The 27,162-nt window shown below is 57.6% G+C and overlaps 9 protein-coding genes across 9 annotated transcripts; 6 read left to right on the top strand and 3 right to left on the bottom strand.

Annotated features, from left to right (window-relative positions):
- Positions 1-2,654: 2,654 nt before the first annotated feature.
- On the top strand, positions 2,655-6,229 carry MKK02DRAFT_43432 (uncharacterized protein; the record flags this gene model as incomplete). Its single annotated transcript, XM_053092417.1, has 9 exons — positions 2,655-2,834; positions 2,884-2,921; positions 2,973-3,044; positions 3,090-3,390; positions 3,439-3,556; positions 3,613-3,628; positions 3,680-5,699; positions 5,749-5,973; positions 6,020-6,229. The coding sequence occupies 9 exons, from the start codon at positions 2,655-2,657 to the stop codon at positions 6,227-6,229; spliced, it is 3,180 nt and encodes a 1,059-aa protein (XP_052947284.1).
- Positions 6,230-7,145: 916 nt separating this feature from the next.
- On the top strand, positions 7,146-9,528 carry MKK02DRAFT_43433 (uncharacterized protein; the record flags this gene model as incomplete). Its single annotated transcript, XM_053092418.1, has 8 exons — positions 7,146-7,376; positions 7,426-7,463; positions 7,517-7,591; positions 7,658-7,895; positions 8,026-8,068; positions 8,116-8,131; positions 8,183-9,416; positions 9,463-9,528. 8 exons carry the CDS (start codon positions 7,146-7,148, stop codon positions 9,526-9,528), a joined length of 1,941 nt encoding a protein of 646 aa, XP_052947285.1.
- Positions 9,529-10,324: 796 nt separating this feature from the next.
- Positions 10,325-13,141, top strand: MKK02DRAFT_43434 (uncharacterized protein; the record flags this gene model as incomplete). The annotated part of the gene is made up of 9 exons (XM_053092419.1): positions 10,325-10,507; positions 10,559-10,596; positions 10,654-10,725; positions 10,774-11,080; positions 11,135-11,249; positions 11,297-11,311; positions 11,356-11,378; positions 11,453-12,881; positions 12,936-13,141. The coding sequence occupies 9 exons, from the start codon at positions 10,325-10,327 to the stop codon at positions 13,139-13,141; spliced, it is 2,388 nt and encodes a 795-aa protein (XP_052947286.1).
- Positions 13,142-13,494: 353 nt separating this feature from the next.
- Positions 13,495-16,358, top strand: MKK02DRAFT_43435 (uncharacterized protein; the record flags this gene model as incomplete). Its single annotated transcript, XM_053092420.1, has 8 exons — positions 13,495-13,695; positions 13,747-13,784; positions 13,843-13,929; positions 13,979-14,282; positions 14,331-14,448; positions 14,493-14,514; positions 14,559-16,027; positions 16,063-16,358. The coding sequence occupies 8 exons, from the start codon at positions 13,495-13,497 to the stop codon at positions 16,356-16,358; spliced, it is 2,535 nt and encodes an 844-aa protein (XP_052947287.1).
- Positions 16,359-16,481: 123 nt separating this feature from the next.
- On the bottom strand, positions 16,482-17,669 carry MKK02DRAFT_23915 (uncharacterized protein; the record flags this gene model as incomplete). Its single annotated transcript, XM_053086806.1, has 5 exons — positions 16,482-16,702; positions 16,748-17,024; positions 17,071-17,356; positions 17,399-17,544; positions 17,589-17,669. The coding sequence occupies 5 exons, from the start codon at positions 17,667-17,669 to the stop codon at positions 16,482-16,484; spliced, it is 1,011 nt and encodes a 336-aa protein (XP_052947288.1).
- A 1,161-nt stretch (positions 17,670-18,830) lies between these two features.
- MKK02DRAFT_24449 (general substrate transporter) lies at positions 18,831-20,773 on the top strand (the record flags this gene model as incomplete). Its single annotated transcript, XM_053086898.1, has 11 exons — positions 18,831-18,876; positions 18,925-19,022; positions 19,073-19,084; positions 19,143-19,225; positions 19,260-19,358; positions 19,413-19,888; positions 19,941-19,998; positions 20,042-20,235; positions 20,289-20,468; positions 20,512-20,576; positions 20,642-20,773. The coding sequence occupies 11 exons, from the start codon at positions 18,831-18,833 to the stop codon at positions 20,771-20,773; spliced, it is 1,443 nt and encodes a 480-aa protein (XP_052947289.1).
- Positions 20,774-20,875: 102 nt separating this feature from the next.
- MKK02DRAFT_43438 (uncharacterized protein) lies at positions 20,876-22,361 on the bottom strand (the record flags this gene model as incomplete). Its single annotated transcript, XM_053092421.1, has 8 exons — positions 20,876-20,945; positions 20,993-21,091; positions 21,147-21,283; positions 21,334-21,444; positions 21,488-21,587; positions 21,645-21,833; positions 21,889-22,256; positions 22,326-22,361. The coding sequence occupies 8 exons, from the start codon at positions 22,359-22,361 to the stop codon at positions 20,876-20,878; spliced, it is 1,110 nt and encodes a 369-aa protein (XP_052947290.1).
- Positions 22,362-22,665: 304 nt separating this feature from the next.
- On the top strand, positions 22,666-26,040 carry MKK02DRAFT_43439 (armadillo-type protein; the record flags this gene model as incomplete). Its single annotated transcript, XM_053092422.1, has 14 exons — positions 22,666-22,745; positions 22,803-22,905; positions 22,952-23,189; positions 23,241-23,533; positions 23,576-23,965; positions 24,016-24,210; positions 24,264-24,295; positions 24,342-24,423; positions 24,457-24,530; positions 24,582-24,787; positions 24,842-24,969; positions 25,018-25,117; positions 25,161-25,486; positions 25,540-26,040. The coding sequence occupies 14 exons, from the start codon at positions 22,666-22,668 to the stop codon at positions 26,038-26,040; spliced, it is 2,748 nt and encodes a 915-aa protein (XP_052947291.1).
- Positions 26,041-26,140: 100 nt separating this feature from the next.
- On the bottom strand, positions 26,141-27,017 carry MKK02DRAFT_43440 (uncharacterized protein; the record flags this gene model as incomplete). The annotated part of the gene is made up of 5 exons (XM_053092423.1): positions 26,141-26,367; positions 26,418-26,468; positions 26,525-26,775; positions 26,839-26,944; positions 26,996-27,017. The coding sequence occupies 5 exons, from the start codon at positions 27,015-27,017 to the stop codon at positions 26,141-26,143; spliced, it is 657 nt and encodes a 218-aa protein (XP_052947292.1).
- Positions 27,018-27,162: the final 145 nt, after the last annotated feature.

Raw genomic sequence — 27,162 nt, forward strand, 5'->3', positions numbered from 1 at the left:
GAGGCGGGAAACTAAGCTGCAAGCGAAGAAGGCGGAAAAGCTAGCGGCGCGTGTACGCGCTCTCGAGGCGGAGATTGCGCTGGGCAAGGCTGGACTGGAAGGAAAGGCTCAGGCAGATGCGCAGGCGAGAGCGGAGGCGAAGAAAGTGGCGGAGGACAGGCTGGAGGATCTCCGTACGGCGCACACGAAGGATCTCGAGTACGTGCGAGATGAGCTTGACGTTCTCCGGTCCCACCTGGAGAAGGAGGCGAATCGGTCAGCGGCACCCGATCTCCAGCTATCGGCGGCCGAGGTGGAACACAATCGCCTCATGCGGGCTGCGGAGTCTGACACGCGCACAGCTACGGACGAAGCGGATCTGCTCCAGACCCAACTCGAGTCGGTAAACGCGCAAGCGCTCGAGACGACCGGAACCCACCAACAAACCGTCAACGATCTGCGTACCCAGCTGGAGCAGGAGAAGTCGTACGTCGCGGAGATTTCCGCGTCCGTCGACCAGCTCGAGGCGGATGCCAAGCGGGAATCGGAGGTAGCACGCACGGCGGAGCTCGCTCGGGCTAAGGCAGACGAGCGAGTCGGACATCTCCAAGCGGAGCTCGACTCTGCCAAGCAGGAGCGCGATGTGCTGCGTGGTAAAGAGAAGAAGGCCATCGGGCGCATATTCGATATGGCCGCCCAGATCAAGCAACTCGATGGCGTTGCCCGGGCCGCCCAGGCAGCCCAGGCAGCCGCGGAGGCGGGGCGTGCGGACGGAGCGAGGCGGCTGAAGCAGGCCGAAGAGGAAGCGGGCGCCCTTCGGGCAGTCCGGGACAGGAACATCGCGCTGGTCAGAAGGGAGAAGGCGCTGGAAGAGGATTTGAGGCGACAGGCGGAAGAGACGGTCCGTGACCGACGGGCAGCTATCGATCGCGATCAGCTCCGGTCTCAGCTGGATAGCCAGTCTAGGCGGACTGCAGAGCAACGCGGGCGCGCCTACGACCTAGAGCGGAAGCTGGCACGCCAGGTCGACGTCGCAAAGTCGGCCCAGGCGGAAGCATCACGGACGATCGGCGATCTCAAACACAATCTCAAGGCTGCGCAGTCTGCCCAATCTACGGCGGAGGAGAGGCTCGTCCACTGCAAAGAGGTTCACTCTCGCGAGCTCGACGCCATGCGGAAGGAACGCGTAACCCTGCAGATCCAGCTGGACGAGGAGACCGCACGTGCGGTGGCGGCGCTGGATCGCGTCGAGAAGCTAGAGGGGAAGATGGCGAATTGGGCGGACGAGGCGAAGGCGGCGCGAGAGATGGAGAAGGACCGAGATGCTCTTCAGCGCAAATTGGCTAAGGAGGCCGCGTGGAGCAAGGAGTACCAACGGAGAGTACATCAGCTGGAGGAGAAGGGGAGGCGAGAGGCGGAAGATGCAGGCAAATTGGCCGCGCTGGGTCTGGACCGGGAATCGCTTCGAGCCAAGTTGGAGGAGGAGGTTTCCCGGTCTCGACAGCTGGCGGAGCGTATCAGGACGCAGGCGGCGGCGTTGGCGGTCAGCCAGACACCCAACAATACCAACGAGCTGCATAACCTGCATCAACACTACAACGAGCACTACGGCCGACAGATCTCGATTCTACATGACAACGCCGAGTCGCGTTACAACAACGAGACGAAGAGGCTGACCGAGATTATATCCTCTCTCAACAGTCAACTCAATCGGGTGCGCTACAACGATGAACTTCAGATTCAGACCGAACGAGCCAAATCAGGCGCGATTGGGCGGGATGATCAAGGAAGGTGTTGGCAATGGCAATTGCATGAAGTGCCAGCCAAAAGTGGGCCAGGTGTTGCGATAGTACAGGGAGCTGCAGGTGGCAGAGTCATGCAGAGCATAGGGCTGGTCAATGGGGGCACGATGGTATGTTGCGCCCTTCTTCCATCTGAGGGATGCGCTGATCTATCCAGTCTTCAACTGTTTCCTCGGACCCGGAACCTGTCCGAGCAGAAGATTGCCTACAATCCCTCCACGCGGCCAATGCCCTGATGAAGCTCAACTCCTCTCAAAGTCCGGATCGGCTCGATCCACATAGCGCTGCGCAGGCGAGGGCGCTGGAGCAGGCTGGATTGGCGGGGAGGTAATTTACATCTGTATCGGGAGATCTTCCAGGACAATCTCGTATAATGTTTGCTAGCCCTTTGTTCTCTTGACATCTATGATGCTGTAGAGAGGCTGCTCTGAGCCACCTGCATGTATGCGGTACGATATGGTCGACGCTAGTGCTGGCCACCCACAACCCGCAGCGACAAACCGTCAACAAGCCTTTGCACCTCCGCCTCATTCCTCAGCTCTATCAGATTTTCACTCTGCCCTTATGCTTGTGTTCTCTTCCCCCAGCTCAGCTCGCATATCGGATCTGCCATGTAGCGACGATCCTAGCAGCTGAGAGGTGTCATGATGCTCAAGGTCAGGAGATAGCTTGCTGGTTGCCAATGCCCTTCACGCGATGGTTGTTGACGACGTCTGACAAGATCACACACACACAGGCACACACACGAGGCACGGTGCGCCCTCTCTCCCGCGCTTCTCGGCCAGTAAGGATGTAACTCTTGCTTTCCCTGTCATTGTTATCGATACTCTACGCCCCTGCTCACTGCAGCTCATCGCTACACCACCCATCAAGATGGCACAAAAGCAGCTTCCCGAAAAGCTTCTCGACCCCGACCAAGCCGCTCACGCCGCAGCATTGGATCGCCTACTACGTTTTATCGTCTTCAACGATGGGTGCAGCTGGAGCTCCTTCACTGGACACAACGAGGTGGTATCTTACGAGGCAATATACCCTGACATCGTGGCTGAGGCGGTAAGTTCGTCTGGGCAGACCGGGAAGGGGATCACAGCTGAAGTCACAGGGAGTTCAGGCCTCGAAAGACAAGTTGATCGACGGAGTGTGAGTGCGGAGTGATCGCAATCCAGGTACTAGAGGAGCTGATTATATCAGTGTCCGACACTTCGAATCCACAAGGGGTAATAGGGCGTTCGTCGCTGGTATCCCCAGCAAGCTCTTCTCCGTGTAGGTTATCTGCTAAGCCTGGTCAAGAAATAGCTAAACGTTCAGGCTGATTATCTCTTGGAGAGCACGTGCCCGGGACACCTGGTGTACCAACTCGGTCGTCAGCAAGGTCGGCGCTGCTGCTCCGAAGGTCCCCTCTCTGAAGGCTGTGTGCGATATTCACTTCAGCAACTCGAATAGTGCGGCAGCACCGCTGTCAGGCCTCGCGCACGTGCTCGTCCAGCTCGACTGGCGAAGCTCCGGTCTCGACGACTTCCTCAAAGCTGGAATTGACCCGAAGATACTTGGGCAAAATGTGACGTTTGACAAGTGGAGGATGAGCTTGGGACCTGGAGCAGCCGTCAGAGTCAGTCTCTGGTTCTATTCATGGAGGAGAGCTTGGCTGATCGACTAGAAAGCATGTGCTTCGTGCTGGAACACGATGCTACTGTACACCTCGGACAAGGAGGTGTCTAGCGTAGCGGCGCAGCTATGTGAGGACGTCAAGGAGGGGGACGAGCTCTTCGCGCTTGGTGAGCTCAATCCTCCGTACGGACATATTGACATGAGCACCTGCTGATGCAAACAGAAGGTGATCAAGCAATGTAAGTGGCTCTCGGACTTCTATTGTCGATGCTGCTACGGCTGACGAACAGACCATGTCCGCACCCCGATCACGTCCAAAGAAGCGGATCGTCACCTCCTCGCCCTCGCATCGACCACCCTCCCTTGCCCTTGTACAACGCCGTGACCTTCTGCCTGGCGCGTGGTCTAACTATGCCAAACGGCGTTCCCGCTTCTTCCTCGATCAACGGTAACAACCTATCTGTCCCTCCCTCAGCAACCCCAGCTGCGGCTCATCTGGTCCAGGGTGAATATCTGCCCGCAGCTAGCCGCACGCCATCGTCCTACACACCTCGCCCGAATCAGACCGCTACGGGCGTCATCCCCACCTCCCTATATCTCAAGGCGGTCTCGTCATCCAGGCGACTTCACTTCAAGTTCCATCGAGAGCGAGCCGTCGCCGCGGAGCTCAAGGCACAGATCTCCGCCGATCACGCTCGACGGATGCACGAGGAATCCGTCTTCCCTCCGGAAAGCATCGCTCTCGGTCGTATCACCGCCGACTACAAGGAGAAGGAAGCTCGGTCTCTTCGCGATAAAGCCGCAGCGGCCGAGGTTCTCGAGACTGTGAGGAAGGAAAGGGATTGCTTGAGGCGGGAGCTCGGGGTGGAGCGGGGGAAAGTGAAGAAGCTGGAGATACGAGTGGACAGATCGGAGAAGGCTGTGGAGCAGGCGGAGGCGCTGGCGGCCACCGGGCGCAACGCGGCCGAAGCTGCCGCGGACAAGAGGATGGAGGATTTGCGATCGGCTCATGCGCAGGATCTGGGAGAGATGCGGAAGAAGCGGGATAAGCTTAAGGGCAAGCTAGAGGCGGAGGTAGAGCGATCGGCCGGACTGGCTTCTCAACTTCTGGCCTCACAACACGATATCGGTCAACCTGCCGAAACCCTACGCCTAGCCGTAGCGGAAGCGACAAACAGCGTGAGAGCGGAGCTATCATCTCTCCACGCTCAAGCTCTCGGCTCGGTCGAACGGAAACGGGATCAGCTTCGTGTCGACCTCGAGAAGGAGCGGGGCCACGCCTCGGAGCTAGCTGCGACCATCAGCAGTCTCGAAGCGGAGGCGAAGCTCAGCTCGGAGCTCGCCCAGGCAGCCATGGAGGCGGCGCAAACCGCTGCAGACAAGCGCATCGTCGAGCTCGGAACGGACCTCGACTCGGCCAAGCGGGAGGCCGACGATCTGCGGAGCCAGGCCCAGGCCGACGCTGTCCGCTTGACCGAGTCCGCCGCTCGGATCGCCGAGCTGGAAGGGGCCGTCAAGGAGGCACAATCCGCCCTCTCAGCGTCAACGGCGGCCAAGCAGGCGGTGGAGCGCAAGCTGGCGAACAGCATCTTGACCCATACCCAAAAGTATGGCACCATCAAGAACGCTCAGGCCGCCCTACAGGCGGAGGCGGACAAGCGTGACACCCAAGCTTCGAGTCTCTTGGAGACAGTCAAGGCGCTCGAGCGGAAGCTAGAGAGCCAGGACGAGGTCACCAAATCGGCCGCGATGCGGATCGTCGAGCTCGACAAGGACGTTCAGACGGCCCGGACTCAGCAGGCTGCAGCGGAGGCGCGACTCGACAGTGCTATCGCCTCTCACGCGGGGCATGTCGATGCTGTTCGGAGCGCTCTGCAGGTGCAGCTAGACCAGGAGCTCGGTCGGACCTCGGAGCTCCAGACTAGGGTCCAACAGCACATGGCGGATGCGCTGTTGGCATCGGAAGTGGCGGGCAAGTCGCTTCACCAGGAGCAAGCCCAGAGCCAGCGTCAGCTCTCGCAACTCCGGCAAGCGTCCCAGGCGCACTTTGTCAGGGAGAGCAAGATCCTCATGGATCGCATCGCGACGCTGGAGATCCAGCTGAGGGAGAGCACGTCGACTTATGAGGCCCGGACGAGGCAGGAGAAGGCGAGCGGGTGGAACGCGTTCGCCGATCTTGAGAAGGTGTATGTGGGCATGCGGGAGTGGCAGACTGGCTCTACAGATGGGTTCATACCCGCTGCTATCCAGTACGGCGGATCGCTTCAGGTAGGATCTGCTCATAGAGCATCGCAGACTGGACCATCTACGGTAAGCCTGGGCGTACACCCTTGAGTCAGAGGCACACGCTGATTGCCAGTCTTCTCGTAGCACCTCCCTCACCGTACCCGCTCAAAGGGCCCAGCTGGTCTCGTTGGGCTCTGCCTTCTCTTCCTCCGCTATCGTCCCACGACAACGCCCGAACAGCTTCACTGGCCCGATTCCGTCAGACAGGGCACAGGAAATTGAGCAGCTGGGAACGGGAGGATCGGTGCCGGTATCAAGGCGTCCCAGCCCAAGCGGAGTTCAGGTTCAGGCTGTCGTGGTATGTTGTCTTGCCCTTGATCTTGGCTTATGCTGATGAGTCTTAGACCAACCGAAGCTCTTCAGTGCCCGCGCCCATCTTCCCCGCGATGCCAAACTCGTCAAGCTATGCACCTAGCGCTTCGACCTCATCCCGACCTCCTCAGCAAACAATCTCGGCTGGCTTGACTGAATCCACCCTGGCGGTGGAAAAAGGGAAATCGACGAATGAGGGCGATTGTGCCAATGCAGATCAGGCGGGGCCGATGCAGACATGAGCCGCAGCTGTAGGTTCCTCCACATGCGAAGAGATAGTTTCGCTGATGCGCCTCAGGCCTTATCAAGCTCCTCTCTGTCCTTACCTGACCGAACGAGCGGGCTCGCCCCTTCGGAGCACAGCGCTCAGATACCTACACTACCGAGTCTTTCGCAGCAGTCTCTGCCGATGGCCTTGCAGCCCGACACGGCGGCAACCGAGATGGAGGGAGCAGTGCTTCCTAGAGATTCATACGGAGAACCTTACTTATGGTAGCATTTGATGGGTTTGGCTTGGTAGAGCGTTATTTCATCATCGAGTTGTACATGGCAATGACGGTTGTCTCGGCCCGCCACCTCTCTGGGCGATGGAAGATGAACATGAGCACTTAGAGCACAGGGAGGTTCCTCGTGCGGGGCTCCAAGACCCTTAATCTGGCCGGGCGGTCGAGGTCCGTGAACCGTTGCTGCAACGAAACTCGCTCTCAATCGTACATCTTGTCGCTTCGCTTGATGCTGCTTGAGATCACTTCCCTAGGTCAAGACGAGCCGGATCAGGATGACCAGTCCGATACTCGCCTGATGGAGCGGATTTCATGGTCGCAACGCCTCGGCCGCCGTCGTAAGCTCATCTACTCCTGGACTCGGCGGGCCAGCCCGGGCCAGGTCGCCATTCACGACCCCTTGTCCGACTTGCTCTAGATCAAGCTAAGCAGAGGCACATCCCCGGTATCCCCCTTTGCGCTATAAGGCGGTACAAAAATACCTAAAGCCCTTCTGCGTTTCCTGAGATATTGATGAGAGCGCACAGACCCACACACACGCGTCCACACGCATCTTCCCCCGCGGTTGACTTTCCTTCCTTCCTCGCTGATGATTGCTCCTCTCTTCCACCTTTCTTGTCACTGCATCTGACCAGACTCATAATCTTATCGCAAGATGATGGCTCAGCGATACAGACAGCCTCTGCTCCAAAAACAGAAACAGGATCAGAATGTTCAACCGCTCTCCCCTCAGCAAGCTGTGCACGCCTGGTCGATAGATCAGCTTTTACGAAGTATAGTCCTTGACGACTGGCGGCGCTCGGGCAAGCTGGGGGAGGACACGCGGGGCGAAATGTATCGGGACGTCTACCATACCGTTTTCAACAATGCAAGAACACAAGCGGATGTGGGTGGCAGGAGGTGGAAAAAGCGAAAGATACAAGCTGATGCGATAGGACGGCAAGGCGTACATAGAGGAAGTAATTGATGCTCTGTACGTGCAAAAAGGAGTAACCAGAAACGCAGTGGCCTGTACTGACTACTCAGCGAGACGTATCTGGAAACCAATTCAGTCGCTACCCAGTGGACGGTGGCCGGCATACCTCGCCTGTTATACACCCAGTGAGACGCTCGTATTGCCATCACGCGTACTATCAGCTAATCTCTCCGGCTGTCGAGCTCCTGGAGGGCACGGGCTCGGAGAAACCCCTTCACTCGCCGCGTGATTGCCGGAAAAAACCTCGAAGGCGGTCGACACTGCGAGCCCTTGGTCTTCGAGAATCTCGTCCCAATCCTGGTCGGACTCGCCTGCGGAACTGCTGGGCCGGATGACTTTCTCGCAGCCGGAGTCGATGCCAGTATGCTGGTGGAGCTGCAGACTACTGGGAAATGGTATATGAAGCTGGGGCCAAGCGCGACTTTTAGGGTGAGCATCTCCGTTTTCCGACTATCAGAGCAGTGGGCCTTGCTGATGGAGGAAGAGAGCTTGCAGCGCGTGCTATAATACAACAATAGGGCACAGAATACGTGGATCAGGTCTTTGCTTGACGGCAAAGCTATCTCACGATGTCGATGAGGGTGATGAGCTTTTCGTATTGAGTGAGTGATTCTTCCCAAGCTCGGATGGTCTTGTCTGACGACTGCAGGCGGATCTACAGCCAGGTGAGTCAATCATCTCAGCTTCAAATGACGGAGATTCATGCCGACCACTAGTGCTTGCCCGCATCCCAAGCACGCCGAGCGGAGTCTCTCACATGCCCCTCCGCCAGATGTCACCATATCATCCTTCACCGCCTCAATCGGCTCGGGACCTTCTCCAACGATGCCTATTCCCGCTCCTACTACCTCTTCCGCACACATGGATCTCCCTCGGTCCCAGCCGGCAGAATATTCGAGCGCGACGTGCGCACTCCCTACATCAAGTCCGGACTCCTCTCAATCAGCCCCGCGCAAGCGGACCCGAAGCCAAATGGGGAAGCGGGATCTCGTTCCGATGTCCTTGTACCGTAGGGCAGTCGACAATACTCGGCGACTCCAAGTCACACGACAGCAAGCGCGAGAGCGGGTCGACAAACTTGACAATCAGTTGAGGGTTGTGAAGGGGAAGAAATGCGTCCTGAAGCAGAAACTGCAAAGGGAAAGGCAGAAGGGGAATACGCTTGCGGAACGGTTAAAGAGGCACGTACGTGTGGAAGAGGAGGCTAGACTGGCTCGGGCGCAGGCGGAATCTGCGCGGTTGGCTGTCGAGGCGGAATTGACGGCGGAGGCGGAGAAGAGATTGAACGACCTGCACTCTGCGCACGCGCACGCTCTCACCGACATACGGAAAGAGCGAGACCAAGCTCGGACCGATCTGGAGGCGGAAAGGCGTCAGACGAAGGAGCTAGCTGCATCTGTTAGCCGGCTCAAAGCAGATCTCGCTCAGTCCGAGGATGCTCGTCGGAGCTCGGCGGCGGCCCTGCTGCAGACCTCGACGGCGCTGACAGCTGCGGAGTCGGCCAAGTCCAAGGCGGATGCAAGATGTCTCGACATTATCCGGGACATTGGAGCTGTCCGAGGCGAGCGCGATGCTCTCGGGACGCAATTGGCGGAAGCGGCCAAACGGGGTGAAAATCGGGAGAAGGAGGTGGAAAGCGAGTTAGAAGGGGCAATCGCAGCGAGAAAAGAGGCGGATCGGATCGCAAACGAACACCATCAACAGCTTTCGGAGCTTCGTCCGTATTACGCCCAATCACTCAACCGGATCTCGGACCTGGAGCGCCAACTCGAACGGGCGAAGCGGACCGCCGAAGCCCAATTCGCCAGCGAGAGGCAAACGGCGGATACGTTGATGGGAGATGTACAGTGCATGTACGAGAATATGCGGAGGTGGCACGATGGGATTGGAAGAGGGAGTGGAGAGACCTTAAGGGATTCGAATGCAGCTCTGAGCACAGGGGCGCACGAGGTATGTCGTCTCCATGCTCATTTTCGACACAGGCTGATATCATTAGTCTGCATGCCGCTCATCATTCGACATCCTCTGCACCTTGGTATCTCAGGCACCGAGACTGCCCTAGGCAGAATGGTGTAGGCGGAGCTGTACATCGCAGGCGAGGCGTTCACAAGGGACGAAGAGGGGAGAAGGGAAGGTTGGGGAGGTGGCTGTATGGGCAGTAGCGATCCGGGCGAGGGGATCTTCATGTGTGTGACACTAGTATCAACTTAGGTGCTGCTTTATGTACTTTACGCCATGTCTACACTATGCAAGTGATGCTCATATACGACTGAACCGTCCCTCATGGGACCAGAGATCGTGCAGAAAGGCAGAGAAAGGCAGATGATGGTGATGCGGGGCCCCCTTGACTGCACCTGACCCTTTGGCTGACCCCCAAGATCCTTGCTCCGTGTTCCACTTATATAATAGCTGAAAGCTCGCATGGTGATCTCCCCAACCTCCTGACCGTTCCATGAACCTAGCATTCTTCGCAAGACCGAATCAAAACAAAGCAAAGCGACTGCTTGGGGACTCGATGGTCTCGGCGCGCCCGTCGAAGCGGCCTTCTCGAGCTCTTAGCTTCACTTCCGCACACTTCCCACCAACTTGATGAGGAAAAAGGTTGTCATGCCTACACATCTGACGGTGTAGCGCGAAGAGTATGGTCTACCCATGCCCGCGGACGAGAACCTCAAGTCAGTCGCGCGGTCCCCCACCCCTTTGATCACGCCCCACTCTGTGGGTGTGTGTGTGTGGCGTGCCTGATCCAGCTAACGCGCGCCCAAGCTCTGATCCAAAATTTCATGCCTCCTCTACTGATGACTCTTCATATAGCCTGCTCCACTCATACTAGGATCAAACCCTTCGCTATACCCGTCATGAGCATCACCCAGCTCCTCCACTCCCCGCTTACAGTCCCCCAAACCCAGCAGGCGGCCGCCCTCAACGACCTGCTCTGCTATACCGCCATCAATGATGGTCACATCAGCTGGGATGAGCTGCCGAACGCGACCAGTACTGTATCATACGAGGCGCTGTACGAGGTGATTTTGGATGGCGCTGTGAGTCTAGCAGAGCGTTTTTGGGCGGCTGTATCTGAGCTGACGAGACAGGGAAGGAAATCGAGCCTTTGCGCTAGGGTAGAGTATGCGTGAGTTATGATGAGGCAGAGCTGGTTCCCTCTCCTGAAGTCAAGCTGATCAGACAGTGAGCGGTACTTCCAGCAACATGACTTTACGAAGACGACAACAGCTGGTATCCCAAACCCGCTCTTCCACAGGTAGGTCCAATTTAGGGCACATAATTATGGTGTCTGGCTGACGAGTAGTCTGGTAGCAAGCTGGAAGGCTCACGCAGTGGGCGAGCACTGCAGTACATCCATCTTCGACATAGACAGCGCGTCTTCGAGCACCTCAACGACTGAGGCCATCCGAGTCACCGCGCAGAGGGACACCGTCACCCACAACCCGGGCAGGCCACTGCGCGGTCTGAATGTCATCACAGTAGTGCTTCAAGAGACCCCGCAAGTCTCCATCGATGACTTCGTCAGGGCAGGCATTGATCCGGCGGTTCTCGCCAAGGTCGAGCTTTTCGGGGACTGGATAATGATGTTGGGTCCGGCTATGTTGATGAGAGTGAGTCTGACAATGTCTTCTGCGTATCGTCAGCCAGTCGAGCTGATACCTCAGAAAGCATGTCGGGCTTGCTGGAATGTCAGAATGGAGCATCTGGGCGGACCAGCAGTGTCGTCACCGGCGTTGCTGTGCGAGGACGTGGAGGAGGGTGACGAGCTGTTTGCTCTTTGTGAGTTGATCAGCTCAGCTGCATTGAAGGAAGAGCTAACAAATCAGCCGGGACGAATCTGTGTGAGCTCACACCCCGGGCGTATTTGAGTCTAGCTGACGTGCAGGCCATGCGCAAACCCCCATCATGGTGAAAACGTGTATCATCAAAGACGTCGACGCATACCAAAAGGCACCTTCATCACGGGCACGAATCTCCATCAGCTCGACTTTCTCTTCCGGCTCGATGGAGCTTTCGCAGGCGAGACAATCGCTGCAGCTACCGTTCAAACCCCCGCGATCGCTAGGTACCTCTCGGAATCGGCTTCCGATTCGTCCGCTTCATCCCCTCCATCAAACCCGTCATCGCCTCTGTCGTCCGCCCCTTCGCTTTCTCCCCCTTCGCCGATAATCCGCAAACATCCCCTCTCCGTCCTTCCATATCCTCCTCGAAAGCGCAAACTCCACTCGGCCATACATCGGCAAGTCATGCTGGCTCGGGTGGATCTCCGTGCTCGTCAGCTCCTTCGGCAACTCGGCCGAGAGCTAGGCAGCGTCAGTCGGCGGGCCCACGATCTCGGTCTGGAGCTGGAGAGGTGCAGGATGGAAGTCAGTGTCGCCAAGTCGTCGCTGGCTGAGACGGTCACGGCTCTCGCTGAGGAGAGGCAGCTGGGGAAGGAGAAGGACGGGCTCCTTGCGAGATTGAAGGAGGAGGAAAAGACGGTGCGGCGGTCTCTAGGGAATGCGGAAGAGGCGCTGATAGGGGCGGTACGAGAACGGGACGAGCACCGACAGCTGGCCTCATGGGAGGCAGCTCGGGCGGCAGCTCTCGCCGAACGCATCAGCAGCCTGGAGTCAAAGCTGCGGATTAACAGCGACTTGGCTATCTCGGACGCGACTGGAGTGAGGGAGGAGAAGGAGAAGGCCGTTCCCCTGGCGGCCCAGATTTCTTCGGTGGACACGATAGAGCGCACGCGCCAGGCTCAGTTGGCGGAAGAAATACGACTAGCCAGTCGGGCAGAGGTCCTGGAGCACGCGAGGAGACTGATGGAGACGGAGGTGGATGGAAAGCTGGGCGCTTTACGGGCGGCTCGACAAAAAGAACTCGAGGCCAACAAGCAGCAGGTTGACGCGGCGGCTGAGAGAGAGGCCAGCCTGGCCGGACAAATTACGGCCCTTCAGCACGTCCTGGCGACCGAACGCGCGCAGTCGGCGGCGAAGATCAAGCAACTCAGCGGGTCATGCGAGACGGCACAGGAGGTCGCGAAACGGTCTCAAGCTACCGAGCTCGCGCTGAACCAGCAAATCTTGGCGCTTATGACCGGTGTCACAAATCGGCAATCCGCCTACCAATCGTACCTTCACAATCGCGACCAAGAAGTCCGCAGGACCATCCAGGGTCTGCAGGCGACCATCAAGAAGCTCGGGGACGAGGTGGCAGAGAAGCAGGTTGGCGAGGTGCGGGTGCAAGGGGAGCTGGAGAGGGCGTACAAGGGGATTGCAGAGCTCAAGGCCGAGTTGGACGATGTTTGGAAGAACTATCGGAATGTCCAGTCTGAGCTAGTGCAGGTCAGGCGGTCGGTGGCGGCGGGTACTGGTGGAGGCTTGTCCAGGGGCGAAGGAGGAGGACAACTTCAGATCCGGATGCTCAATGGTACGTCTCGTCGTATCGTGACCTAGTCTCGACGAGCTACAGCTGACGATGTAGGCAAACACATGTCGACACAACTGCCCTCGGGATCGATCGCCTTCATCAACCAGTTCACCCTTCCCAACCGCCCTGCCCCCCAATTCTTGGCCTCTTCCGCCTTTGCTCAGCCACCTGCGACTTTCACCGGTCATTCGTCTACCGAACAATCAAACGCCATCGATGTATCGATGTGGGCGCAGCAGTGGCCCTCCGGGACATTATGAGTGACGGAGGGCGGGAGGTGTAGGAGGATGAAACGGGGGCTGGATGTTTCGAGAGGATCACCGGCCGGATCGGAAGGGTGCTTCATGTGTCTTCATAATTCTGAGATCACATTCGTCGTACAATGTATACCATGCTATCAGTCCTACTTTCCTCCCGCATCCCCACTCTAAGGAGGCCCATACCACACGCAAACACCACACACCCACACACCAAATTGGATGGGCACCTGCTTTGGAGCCCCGCAAAAGGGCAGATGAGGAATGTGGTGCAAAAACTGTCCTTGCGTCACGGACAATTCCCCTTCTGCCTCCGAACATAGCACATACCCCACAGCTCTCGCCTATTATACGCTATGCCTCCCGACGCGCTCAAGTACAGGATCCCTCTGACCATCGCGCAAGCGCAGAACGCAGGGGCGCTCGACGACTTGCTTCGCTTCATGATCGTCGGCAAGAATCTCGAGAACTTTAGCTGGGACGCGTTACCCAAGGCCGTTCGGAACGCGAAGACATTCTCTTTCGAAGGCCTACTCAAAATAGTCAGAGCGGAGCAGGTCAGGTCACACTCGATACAGCTCTGAAAGAGAGTTGTACTGACTGTGCAGGGCCCAAAAGCTCAGCTTGCTGAAATAGTCGATGGAGTGTGAGCTCCGCTGTGGATCTTGCGGGCGAGCAAACGCGACATTTGCTGAAGGACACAGGCAGACCCATCTTCGGGCCACCGACTCCTCAGCAAGAGGCACCACAGCAAGCTCGAACGAGAACGTACCGAGACCTATCGCGGATGCGTGAGTTGTATGGCCTTGACGCCCCTTATTCCACAGCTGACTCCCGCAGGCTCTTTGCGGCATGGAAGCCTCGGATAAAGGATGACTGGGTCTTCATGTTCCCTGTGGACCGCGATCCAGACTCAACCTCGGTCTCGCGCGCGACCTGCGATACCAGAGTCACGGCTGCCTGCAATATCGCGCTCAAGACTGCCTCCCAAAGATTGAAGGCTCTCGACATCGTGACTTTCGAGATCGACCCGCGTACATCTTACGCGGACTATATCGAGGCGGGGATCGATCCGGACGTGTTACTCCAGGAGGAGAAGTTCGCGCCGTGGCGCATGGTCCTGGGTCCGGGTACGGCGATAAGGGTAAGTCCGACCGGGTAGGAGTGGTGAGGCGGTTACTGATACCGGTAGAAAGCCTGTCCAGCCTGCTGGAATACCCGTACTGATACTTTGGAGGCGGTATCGGCATTCACATCCCCCACTGTTCTGTGCGAGTCATTGGACCTATACGAGGAGCTCTTTGCGCTATGTGAGTTCTCTTTTGCGATATCGAGGAAGATGCTGATCAGTTAGGTGGTACCTGGACATCGTCCCAGTAAGTCTGCCTTTGGACATATATAAGGACAAGCTGATCGGCAGGACCTGCCCACATCCTCGGCATGAAGAGCGTACCCGGTCGAAAAGCGGGCGCCGAGCCCCACGCGGAAGTCTCGTATCCGTCACCGACATCACCGGGTTCGCCCAAAATTTTCGTCCCCCACCCAGTCCACCTTCTAGCCGAGACCCGTCCACCGGCCCAATGGACGTCGACGCCGAAGCCGGCCCATCCTACTCATCCGAAACCCATTCCCAGACCACACTCCCACTCCCCCGCCTCATCCTAAAATTTCCCGCGCCTTTCCGACCCAAACCAGTCCGAACCCGTAAACTCGACCCAGCCGCCCACCGCCAGATCATCCATGCCCGAGTCATCATCAAGGCCCGGAGGTTGACGCGGGATCTGCGCGAAGAGGTCGCGGACGTGCGGCAGCAGTCGGAGTTGGTTCACCTCGAACTGGAACGGAGCAAGGCCGAGACCCAGCTCGTCCAGGCGCAACGTTCTCAGGCGACAGCTCAGCTGAACAAAGCGCAGGCCACCATGGAGCAGTACAATACTGTCATGCTGGCCTGGCGAAAGCTGAGGGAGGATACCTTGGCCCAGGTGGCGGAGACGGAAGTGGCACTGCGGAAGGAGATCGAGGATCGTCACGCGGATGCCGCATTGGCCGAGGCAGGACAAACGCGCTTGGCGGAGCAGGTCCAGATCCTTGAGGAGCAGCTCCGGCAGGCCGAGGAGCGCGCAAAGGAGGTGGTGGGGCCAAATCAGGCCGAGGTGGACGCCCAGATGGAAGAGTTGCGGTCGAAACACGTCGAAGCGCTCGAAGCGGGACGGCGGAACAAGGACCGGCAAGCAAGTCGAATACGGACATTGAACGACCGGATCGACAAGCTAGAGGCGGCGGAGAGGGAGCTGGCTGCTCTCAAGCAGGCGGCTGGTGATAGCGCCAAGACCGCTACGGAGATCCGAGAGGAGCTCGAATCCGCCAAGACGAGGGAGACTGCGCTTCTCACCCGCATTTCTCTACACAGCGGGGAGAAGAGGGCGATTCGGAAGGAGGCCGAGGATAAACTGTCCTCAGTACGCCTTGAACATGAGCTCGCTTTGCAAGCGGCACAGCAAAATACGGCGGCGCAGCTCGAACGGGATCGGCAGCTCAGCGACCAGGTGGCCACCCTTAACACTCAACTCACAAATATGAAAACCCACTACGAAACCCAGCTCTGGCTGCAGGACCAAGCTGCCCTTCAGTCGATCGGCGCTTTTCAGGCGGACAACGAGGTGCTGCGGGCAAAGATTGCATCAGCTGGGGCTAGCGATGCGGCGGAAATCCAGGAGGCTCGTGCGAGGATAAAGGACCTAGAGGCGGAGCTGGACGACATGTGGGCCAAGCACCGACAAAATCAGTCGGAGCTGGGCCGTCTGCAGCGGCAGAGCCAGAAGCCCGCAGCGCAGGGCGGACCCACGTCGGGAGAGGTGCAAGTGTCCAGGCAGGCGATGATTTTCAATGGTACGTGACACGACATGATCAAAGCTGATAGCTAGCCAAGCAAGGAACTCACGCCGACGGTCTGGCTGTCGGTATCCCTGTCATCCAGTCAGGGTGGCCAACTCCCATCCCCACTCCGCCGGCAACGGCCATACCGAGCAGCACGCAGCAATACGCATATGCCAAACCCACCTGGGCGGCGATGCCGGGCGCCAGCCAGGTACAGGTTCAGCCACAGCCGCAGCCTCGGTCAACTCCTCAGGCCAAGGCTCCGCCAAAATCGCAGAATCAGCAGCTTACTTGGGTTCAAGTGAGCCCAGCCCCTAAGGCGGTCAAGGTGGAACAGCCATAGCTTCCCTGGCGGTGTAGGAGGTCGCAGTAACTGGTTTGCTTTAGCGCCAGGAGGGGAGTATGGATGTCGAGGTTATGGGCGTCCTAATCTAGATCATGCATCTCAATACCCCTGGGTACTACACTAATAGTCTACTAACCCTGCAAGCCGCTTCATCCGCTGCGTCAAGACCGGCTTGACGATAGGTCCAGGCCGCTCGTCCTCGGCGATCTTCTTCTCGATTTGCGATCCCGTCATGCGGAAAAGCAAGGGGTCGTGCGAGGTGGAGATGTGGTGCTCCATAGCGTGCAGCTTGGCGGCCTTCATATCGGGGTGTATATCGGCAGCGGGCTTATAGCAGACATCTGACATGTCAGCTCGCATAACGTCATCAATGCCAAACGACTCACAAGCCGCCACCCTCGGTCTCGAGCCTTGCGCATTGGCGCCATAGTGGATCGTCCTCGAGTCCCAAAGGATGAGATCTCCCGGGTCCGCCTCCACCTTGACCCACTTACACCCTCGGTCGTAGAACCACTGAAGGTCATCGTCGCTGTACCAAGCTGCATCGCGCCAGCTCCACTCTGGCGCATCGCCTGACGCCTCTTTGGCCTTGAAGTACTCCTCGAAGAGGGGGAGCGAGCCGGAGAGGACCATCAACCCGCCGTCGTCGGGTCCGTTCTTCTCCTGATGAGTCAGCGGGGACACTCTCGTGATGGGCGGAGAGACGTACGAGATTGGCGATCCCCTGGATGCAGTTCTTGAAGCGCTTGTTTGGGCTCTGGTCGACGTGAGGCCAAGGCTTGCCGCGCTGACCTTCCATTTCTTCCTTGGGGTAAGGCAAGGAGATGTTGACGGCGTCTGCTATCAGCATGGTCCCATAGCAGGACTCACCAAAAGAGACTAGCAGCTCGTCGGTACCCCAGATCTTGGCAAATGCGTTGATGACTCCAGGCTCGCCTCGGATATCCCAAGCGAACTGCTCGTGGCCTGCACCATTCCTCGTGTAGATCCCGCCGCTGACGATTAGCTTCGTCTTGAATACGGGGGACGTCACGTACCGGTTGAAGTAAGGGACACGATCGATATGCCAAGTAGACGGGTCGTTCCCCTTGAACCCCAGATTGAAGCTCTCGAGCCAGCCGTACATGCGCTGTACGTACTCGGCGGCGCGCTCAGCGGGGATGGCTCCCTTGACGACGGTGTACTGTCTGTCAGTTCGTTCTCCTTTCATTGCGAGGCTGCACTTACGCCTTTGGAATCCAGATCCGGGAAGACCCCAGCTTCAGGTCGACGGGTGTCTCCGCGCAGCTTGAGCGTTCCTGGTCGCATATACTGCTCGGGCGGGTAGTCCCCTCGCAACAGCGTCTCGGTAAGATTCTGGGTCATGATGTGGTAGATGAGAATTGCAGCTGTAAGTGAACAGGATGAGTAAGGTAAGGACGACACAACGTACTATACGTCTTGCTCGCAAGAGTCACCCGAAGTGAATAGCGCAATTCCCCCCCGCGGCCGTCCGGTACCGGTAGTCCTTCCTCCGCCAGCGCTGCATCGCCTTTGTCACCCTCCCCCACTTTGAGCTCTCATGATCTCAGCCCTCGTGGTCGATCTCGGACTTCGGCCTGGATGTAAGCCAAATCCGAAATGCTAATAGCGCACACAAAGGCGCGGCCCCACCTGACTGCCGCACGCGGCGGACCGGATATAGCTGCCCGGCCTCGATTAGGCTCTGCAAGCTTATCGTGCATGAATGGCTGTATCAGTCCTGATGATCTGATCGACCGTCTCGAGCCGCTATCTACCTGTGTTTGTCAGGCCGCCCGCGTGCAGCATGCAGCTGAGTCAGCCAGGCTGGAGCGGAGAGGATGCCGGCATCTCGGAGTTTTCGGTCTTTCGGATCCGTAGCCGAACCCTCTCCTCCCTCTCCTTCGCGCCTGCACCTGTAGCATGTGCCTTGATCTCGCTGGATCCCCCCACTCTTGCTCATCAGCGGCGTGCCCTAGCCCCACTCAGAAGGACTATTCTTGGATGTCGAGCCTTCGAGAGGCGGACTCTGCCGCGGACGTAAGCCCTGTTCTGGCTATCAGCAGCTGGATCTTGGGATCCCCCCACTCTAGCTTGCTTGCCGCGGCACTATGACTGCAGAGATACCCCACTCTACCCCTCTCTCTTATCGTGTGTATAAGTGGACACTCGCCATGCCCTTCTCTGCCCCTCGTGTCAGTCAACCAAGCCGGACTACCTCGCGTAAATCTCAGCACCATGGACCAATCCAAGAGAGACATCGACCACAGTGACACGCCCGAGAAGGATCTCCTCATCGCGGTCCACGGCACTTCTGTGTCCCAGAGAGACTTCGACCACGATGACGCGCCCGAGAAGAACGTCCCTATCGCGGTGCACGACATGTCCGCCGAAGACCGCGCGTATGAGCTCAAGCGCGCTCTCGAGGTCGATCCCGGGATCCCGGTCAGGAGTCTGCGATTTCTCCAGATGACGGGAGTCATGCTCATCGTGTGCATGTGTGGAGGAGATGCCGGTAAGTCTTCTTCGACTCCTAGGATAGGGTCGCAGAGCTGATGCCCAGGCTTCGACGGGACCGTCATGTCATCTGTTAACTCGATGAAGCAATTTCAGACCTTCTTTGGGTTGAGCATCGCTGAGAAGTCCACTGGGATCGTCTTTGTAAGTCTCGCAAGTGACTCAACTACGTCATGCATTTGCTGACGGGGCAGGGCATGTACACCGTCGGCCAGGTCTGTCCAAGTCTGAGTTATTCAGTCGGCGAGCTCGCTGACTGGTCAGGTCTGTGCGTTCTTCCCGACATCTATACTCCCTGACAGGGTCGGTCGGCGCTGGTCAATGTGGATTGGCAATCTATGTCTCTGGTGAGTCGCGTTTCTGGCAATCGCTGACCCCAAGCGTCGGCGCCCTTCTCACCGGGTTGGCGCAGAACTTTGGCATGTTCATCGCTGGAAGATTCTTGACCGGTCTGGGCTGTACTCTGGCCGCTTCGTCCGCGTGAGCCACTCCTTCCTTTCACCTCGTGCAACTTAATCCGGCTGATCATCTCAGCAAAGCATACATGTCCGAAGTCACCTCCCCAGCAACCCGCGGCCGATGGATGGGTCTCCTCAACTCCTTCTACTACGTCGGCCAGCTCCTCGCTAGCGGTATCGCCATCCCCTTTGGTCGTCAAGCCAGCGACTGGGCATGGCGCACCCCCCTCCTCCTCCAGTGTGTTCCGGCTTTCATCAACGTCCTTGGCGTCCTCTTCATCTCCGAGTCCCCTCGCTGGCTCTACTCGCGCGGCCGCCACGAAGAGGCCATCAAGGTCCTCGCGCACCTGCACAGTAGAGACCGTAGTACGGCATCGCCTATCGTTCAGCTCCAGATCCAGGAGTTTGAGGAGAACATCTCGCTAGAGGGCGCGGATAAGCGATGGTGGGACTTCAGGGCGGTCCTGAGGACGAGCGCTCACAGGTACCGCTTTGGGTTGTGCTGTATCATTGCGATATGGGGTACGCTCTCCGGGAATGGTCTGATCACTTGTAAGCGCTCCCGTCGCAGCCAGGCACCTCCTCGGGCATCGCTGATCAACAGACTTCCTGCCTGTCCTCCTTCTCCAGGCTGGTATAACCGACCCCGATAGGCAGAGAGTGTGAGTGAAGCCTCCTTAATCATACCGCTATGCTCACGTACAGTCTGAACTTCGTCAACTCCGTCACCTCCTTCATCGCCGCTCTCACTGGTACCTCCCTCTCTGACAAGATCGGCCGACGCAAGCTCCTCCTGTTCGCCGAGATCGCCTGCGCTTGCGGTATGGCAATCGTCGCGGGTCTGTTATCTGGCGAGTCCTCTAGCCCAGAGCGCGCTACTACCGGGATCGTCTTCATATGTAAGTTGTCCCCTCATCGCAGCTATCCGCTCGGCGCGCGGCTGACACACAAGACCTCTTCATGGTATGCTACAGCTTCGGATATACCCCGCTGCAGGGACTCTACCCCGCCGAGTGCCTTGCCTACGAGAACCGCGCCAAGGGTCTCGCACTCCAGACATGGGTCGGGACACTCTTTGGCCTGATAAATACCTTTGGAATGCCCGTGGCACTTCCGGTGTTGACGTGGAAGAGTGAGCACTGAGCTATAGATCTGGATTGTGCGCTGATGTCCAGCGTACCTTATATTCATGGTGGTCGATATCGTGGGTGTTGTGGTCATCTACCTCTTTGCAGTTGAAGTGAGTTCATCTGCCATCTCCATCAATCCGCTAGCTCGGCACGGGGGACCATGACTGATTTCCAGACCAAACAGCTGTCCCTTGAGGACCTGGACCACGTGTTCACCTCGGCCAAACCCAAGCAGACGAGCTTCGACCTCGCCAAGGCGGCCAGGGAGAGGATGAAGCTCGAGAAGGCGGCCGATCAGAGGGCCTGATGAAGCTATGGTGTTGCTGTGATATCGTACTGAAGCGGATGGCAGGACCGGCGATGAACGTCCTCAATTTGTAGGGAGATAGACCGTTGAAGGTGAAGATATTCATGCAGATCGACCTCGTTTTGAGCTCGCCCACTTTTCGTATACAACGTCATCCTCCGGGCCGATGAATCTGCCCATTAGCACAGGCTGTAGAGGGACCGCAGCACGAGGACTCACGGTCTGACCATCCGATTAAAGCTATTATTTTCCTCTCGTATGCTCTTCGGAGATAGTTCTTCTAGATACTTCATAGCTAATGTCTCCCATGCGTGATATCTGGCACATCAGCCACAGTATCGGGCAGGCGGAAATCAGTATGAGGTGTACATACGCGTATTGTCCTGTTTTGTAGAAATCGTAATCATCCTTCTCATGCGTATACTGTATCTCCTCGCCGTACCACATCGGCCAGAAGAAGGCTCGTTGTGACAGCACTTGGACTTCGTCGGGGTATCGCCGTGCTATCTCCTGCTCTTGTCAGCTTGGCTGAGACACTCTTCGCGGAGATGGGAGCTGACCCAGGGCTTGACGACGCTGTGTCCGGCCCAGACGTCTTTAGTGAAGGTCTCGTAAGATGCAATCCAGCGGTCTATGAATGGCGAGTGTGGCTCAGAGATGATTACTGCGTTCTGACGATCAGCTGGGAGTCCATATGTGGACGATAGGACTTACGCAGAGACCCTCGGGGTCGAGCACGTCCCGGCGGGAGTCCGTGGCGGATTCCATACCGAGCGTAGTGGGGAAGTATAGCAGGTCGTCGAATGACTTGGTCCTGAATCATTAGCTGCTGTAGCACACGGCATAGGTCCGACAGGTCCATATAGCTCACACAAACATGTCGATGTCGAGGTAGATACCCCCAGAGTGCCGCATGGCCAGCAGCCTCAGTACGTCCGCCTTGTGCGCAAAGTGAGATATATGGTTGCCCATGATCGTTTCTGGCGCTTGGGTTCGGATGAGGGTGAACCGTGGCTCCAGTAAGTCCCACCATGGTCCAGTCGGGAGGTGCTCATAGTGACTACTCTATCAGCTCGTGCGTCACGTCGTTGCTCGCCACGTCCGCGGCAGCTCACAAGTATATCTTCTCCGGCTCAAGATGTATCAAAGCGCTCCTTATCGCCAAATACGCATAGTACGGCAGCTCCTCCCCTTTCTGTCCCGCAGGAAGAGGTTTCAGGCCATAAATGTAGTGCAGGCTGTTAGGCACTACCATGCCCTTCTTCTTTGGCGTGAGGGGCGGTGGGAGATAGTCCGGGCGAGCGGGCTGAGCAGGGGGAGGGAGGAACTTTTTGGAAGGGATGACGAAGTGAGAGGTGGAGCGGCCTGTCCGAGCATTGTGGTCGGAGGAGGAGAGGAGGAAGTAGAGCCCGATGAGGAGTGTGAGGGTGAGGATGAGGAGAGTGCGTGGGGTCGGACGGGTCCGGGACGAAAGGGAGGAGAGCTGAGCGGTCAGCTGTAAGTTGTGAGGCGGCGATTGCCAACACGTCTACAGTCCCGACAGCTGACATACCGGTTTAGGTGTACCGTTCCTCCATTTAGGCAGCATAACGAGGCAAGAGGTGATGGAGGAGGCGCAAGAGGGCGAAAGCTGGCATATGCACGCGAGGAATGCGCACGGATATTGCAGAACTGCCCCCGGAACCAGGGGACTGCGGGGCTCCAATCGTCCAACACCACCCAATTCCACCACGATAAAGACTCGAAAGCTTTCACCATTGCCTTCATATCTCAACTCTGATAGATTTATACACAGCACCCCAGGAGCGCTCTATCAGGACGGATTCTGGAACGGCTTTGTCAACCCGACTCGAAAGGGACGCCGCAAAAAGTCTAGTCAAAGTCGTAAAGCCATGTCGACCGAACACCTCATGGGCGAGTTTGGAGGCGTGTTGGACGCTTTGATGGCTCCGGCAGAAGCGCCCAGACAGGCGTGAGCTTACCAAGCCACTTGTTACCATCGATCCGAGCTGTGAGCTGACCCATGCAGCGCCGAGACATACCTACGTGACTTGACAATCGCTCAACCAGGGGATGTCTTGCTGCTCCTTGCGCAGATTGGCGCCCAGGGTGTCGGTGGCTTCCAGCTGGATGTGAGCTGTTCGTTGCGCCCTAGCCATACTCAGCTGATATGTATAGCACCGCTTCCTCTGCCTCATCCTCCTCAATCGACTCGCCTTCCGAACGCTCCCAGGTCTGTACCTCAACTCGACAGCTGGAATCCCCTCCTCGCCATTCGATGTCATCCCAGAACGGACGCGAGGGCGGATAGAGACGGTGCTCTGCGCGGGACTGAAGGATGAGATGAATGTGCGAATGCGAAAAGGGCTGGGAACGTGTTGTGCGGGCTGGGCAGAGGAGTCATCACGGCGTCAACGTGAGCTAAACTGTCAATCTTGCTGTCAGATTGTTCCAGCTGACAATCCAGGACCTGTACTACCGCTCCCACCGGTGCTCATTGAGCTGACAGCCCGAAAAGAGTCGTTCCACCGCTTCACGCCATATCAGGTCATGACGCTCTTCCCGACGCTTCTGAGCGATTCGATGACTTCGCCATTACCGGCGGCGCAGTTCGCCCAGATCCTGTTGGCGGGACTACACGATGGGAGCGTGGACGTGCAGATAGAGGCATTCAAGGCGGTCGAAGCGGTCTTGTCGAGAGGTATGACTATTTCAGAGCGGAAAGAAGTCGGACCAGTGCTAGTCAAGGAAGCCCTTACAGTACGTCCGTCCCTTACTGGCCGCAACGCCTCTGACCAGCAGATCCTCGAAAGAATCCCCCGCGATCTCCTCCACCTAGCTCTCCAACCCCTTGTGGACCTAGCATGGGACCATACCGTCCTCCTCCGACCTTCTACAGACCACCTCCTCCGGTTCATGCCCGCCCTCATCGCACCCCCTAAATTTAAGGATCACGCGTGGACCGCGTACCCCTTACCGCAGACGGCCGAGGATGGCGGAGAGGAATGGCTGGAATATGCCAATCCCGCACAAGAGATTTTGCTGGCGTTTGCGAATGCGTACCCGTCGGCAGTGCGGGATTGGGATGCGGGCAGGCTAGTGCAGGATTTGGTACCCATGTTTGTGGGCAGGCTGGCGGCGGAGCTGGTCTGGGAGGGGGAAGATCAGAGTGACTGGCTCAAGGAGGAAGATGTGAGCTGCACCGCCTACAGCATGAGAAGCGGAAGAAGCTGATGTCGTAGGTCGAGATTGGCGAGTACGAAGCGTCCAGCCCGCAGGATGGGATACAGCGACTTGCATTCTCACTGGCCGATCCTGCGATCTTTGAGGCGATGTTGGAACAGCTCAAATTGGCAATGAGCGCGGAGCCTAGCGAGTGGCAAGTGACATGTGCGGGGTTGATGTGCTTTGCGGCTGTTCTTGTCGAATCGCCCTCGGTAAGTTGCCAGGTTCTGTTCCTCCATTCGGCAGAAGAAAGCTTACCCTTTAGCCCATACGAGATAGACTGCATGAGATCATCACGTGCTTCCTTCGCTTGAGACCTCTTGAGAGTTGGGCTGATGTCCAGATTGATAGCGAAGTGCGCTAGCCATCCGCACTTCCGAGTGCGGTATGCCTTCCTGCACTGTATCGGCGAGATCTGCCACACCGTGAGCCTACTTGACGAATGTAGCTGATGTAAGGCCCGGACAGCAGTGACTTTCGGGAGCGAGCTCATCGACCTCTGCCTGACCAATCTCTCAGATCCTATCGAGCGGTGAGCTATCCACAACTCTAGACCGCTAGCAAAATGAGCTGACATATGTAGCGTTCGAGCGCAAGCGACCACAACCCTGACAGATATCATATCGACTACGCCGGATACTGGACCCGAGCCATCGCCATTTAACCTCCGCCAGATCGTCGAGGCGCTGTGCAATGCCTATAATGCCAGTCAGCCTTTTGTTAAAGAACGGATATTGGCGAGTCTGAGTGATCTGGAGACGCGCGTGGTGGGGGATGTGGACTTCGTTCGTGAGTGCTTGACATTCTTCCGTGTATGCAAAACGCCAATCCTGATTCTCGCAGGTGCATTAGCGGAGTTCTATCATCGGATTCTGCAGCAGAGCGGGGCACCGGCGATGCGAAAGGTTGTTGGCCGGGCTATCGAGTGCTCGACGGTGCCTATGTTCGTCAAAGCACAGTACAAGCATCCGGTACGCACACTCATATTCTAAGCGGGGACTCCAGCTCATGGCTCGCAGGAACTAGGCCAGAATCTCGTCAAACTAGCAGAGCTACTACTTCGTCATCAGAACGATATCACGACAGACGACGACCCGCGATCGAGATACATCATCGATGGTAAGCTCGTCCCTTCCACCTTCAAGATGAAGCTGACGGTCAGGCTGGATGTCGTTCGCCAAAGCTATCAAAAGCGACTTTGCCCCCTTCCTCCCTTTTGCCGTACCGCACGCCCTCAAACTCGCCTCTTACAACCCAGCCCGTTTTGCCCCGCGCCAGCAAGCCTCCTCGCTCACGGAAGATACACCGGACGTCGAGGAAGAGCTGGATGATTGGGGAGATATACCTGATTTGTACGATAAAGCGGGAGCGATGACCGCTTTGGCGACGTTTGGGTCAGAATGCGGGAAGGCGATGGTCGGGTGGGTAGGGGAGGGGATGGGATTGGGTGTGCAGGGTCTAGGAAGTCCGAGTCGGGGTGTCAGATCGGTGAGTGGAAGTCTTGCCGGCGGTCAGAGCAAGGGGTTTGAGCTGATCTTTAGGCATCTTGTGCGCTGATACCGTCCATGCTGTACGTGCATAAAGAGGGCTCAATACCGATCGACGTCGAATCCCTCCTCGTCACTTTACTCTCACATACGACTCGCCAAGAAAAAGACGAAGATACCGACTGGGACCAGCTCGCCAACCACATTAAATCCTTCACCGACTGTATCCGCGTCATTTCGATCCCGCTCCCTCCACCCATTCTTGACGCGTTTCTCGCGCTCCTCAGTCGGGTCGTCGGGTCCGTCGCGGAATGTATGGAGGTGCGGCGGGCGATGGCGGAGGAAGAGGGTGTAGAGGATGAGGAGGAGGAAGAGAGGGAGGTATGGGAGTGGAATGCGCTGTTGACAAGGGTGGAGGAGGCGCTGGAGGTTGTGTTGGAGCTGGAGAAGACGGTGGAGGGGGGGATGAAGAGGCTGGAGGGGATGGAAGAGCGGTGGCGGGCGGTCTTGGAGGGGTTGAAGAGGTTAAAGGCGGCGCTTGATGCTAGGGCATAGCATGACGGTTATGAAAGATGCAGGAGATGCAGGTGTTTCGGACCGCACATTACATACTCTTTACAGTAAAGCATTGTCCTCTATGTTCCATATATCCTGATCATTCCTCCCCGACCCACCGTTCCGCGATCTCGCCGATATATGGGAGGTAGAATCGGCTCAGGCCGCCTTGGGACGCATCGCTCCATGCTCGGAAGGCGGTATATCCTGCGGCGCCTATGCTTCCGAGGAGGAGCAGGAGGCGTAGGAATGAGGGGAAGGGGATGACGAGGTTGAAGAGGAGGAGAATGGTCAGGATAGGTGTAGTGAGGAGGGCGGATTGATAGGCTATTCTGTCAACTAAGATCCTGAACGGGCTGGATTAAGTCACGACTGACCATGAAACCGGACATAGTCGTTCTGGGTTTCGAGGATGAGCAGTATCAGCGCTGTAGAGTCAGCTTGTGACTCATCCATTGGTCGGAACACCATCAGCGAAGCTTACCCGTGATAGGTCCCCCCAAGTACGCCAACGGCGCCATGAAATCCACCCTCCACCCAAACCTCGTCTCCCACGCATTCGCCCGCTCGGCGTCCCCACTCCCATTCCCGCTCCCACTCCCACTTGCAGCCCCAAATCCACCCGTCAGACCCGCTACTTCCGGATCATTGGAGTATGCCTGAGCCACACTCGTTGGGTCCGATAAAGACCCGCCGGATTGGTAGGTATTGCCTGCTCCGAACGAGGAGGGATCGCTACTGGGTCAGCTTTGATCGTGTGCCGAACGGGATTGGCTTCGGGAGAGAGCTGAGACGTACCGATTGAACCAGGGCCGCTTCTGCTTCCCCTTGGACCGGCCGCCGAGGAGTGATTTTGAGGATTCGGATGGAGGGTCTTCGGAAGGAACGTCGGGTGGGGGTTGGTCTGTCTCGTGAGCTGTAGCTCTCGCTTGGAATCGACGAGCAGCCAGCTCACAGGGTGCAAAGTTGGCGCTCATCTCGGATACTGACTATGTCTTTGCCTGTATTGCTATGCTAGTATTGCTATGAGAACGATGGATAGAGTCGCTTGGACACCTTGGTGAGCCTCTAGTCCGCCGCGCCCGGCCGGATATGGTCAGGCACGGGTTTACGTAACTCAGC

Source organism: Dioszegia hungarica, assembly GCF_025882075.1.
Source record: "Dioszegia hungarica strain PDD-24b-2 chromosome Unknown MKK02contig_7, whole genome shotgun sequence".
Lineage (NCBI taxonomy): Eukaryota > Fungi > Basidiomycota > Tremellomycetes > Tremellales > Bulleribasidiaceae > Dioszegia > Dioszegia hungarica.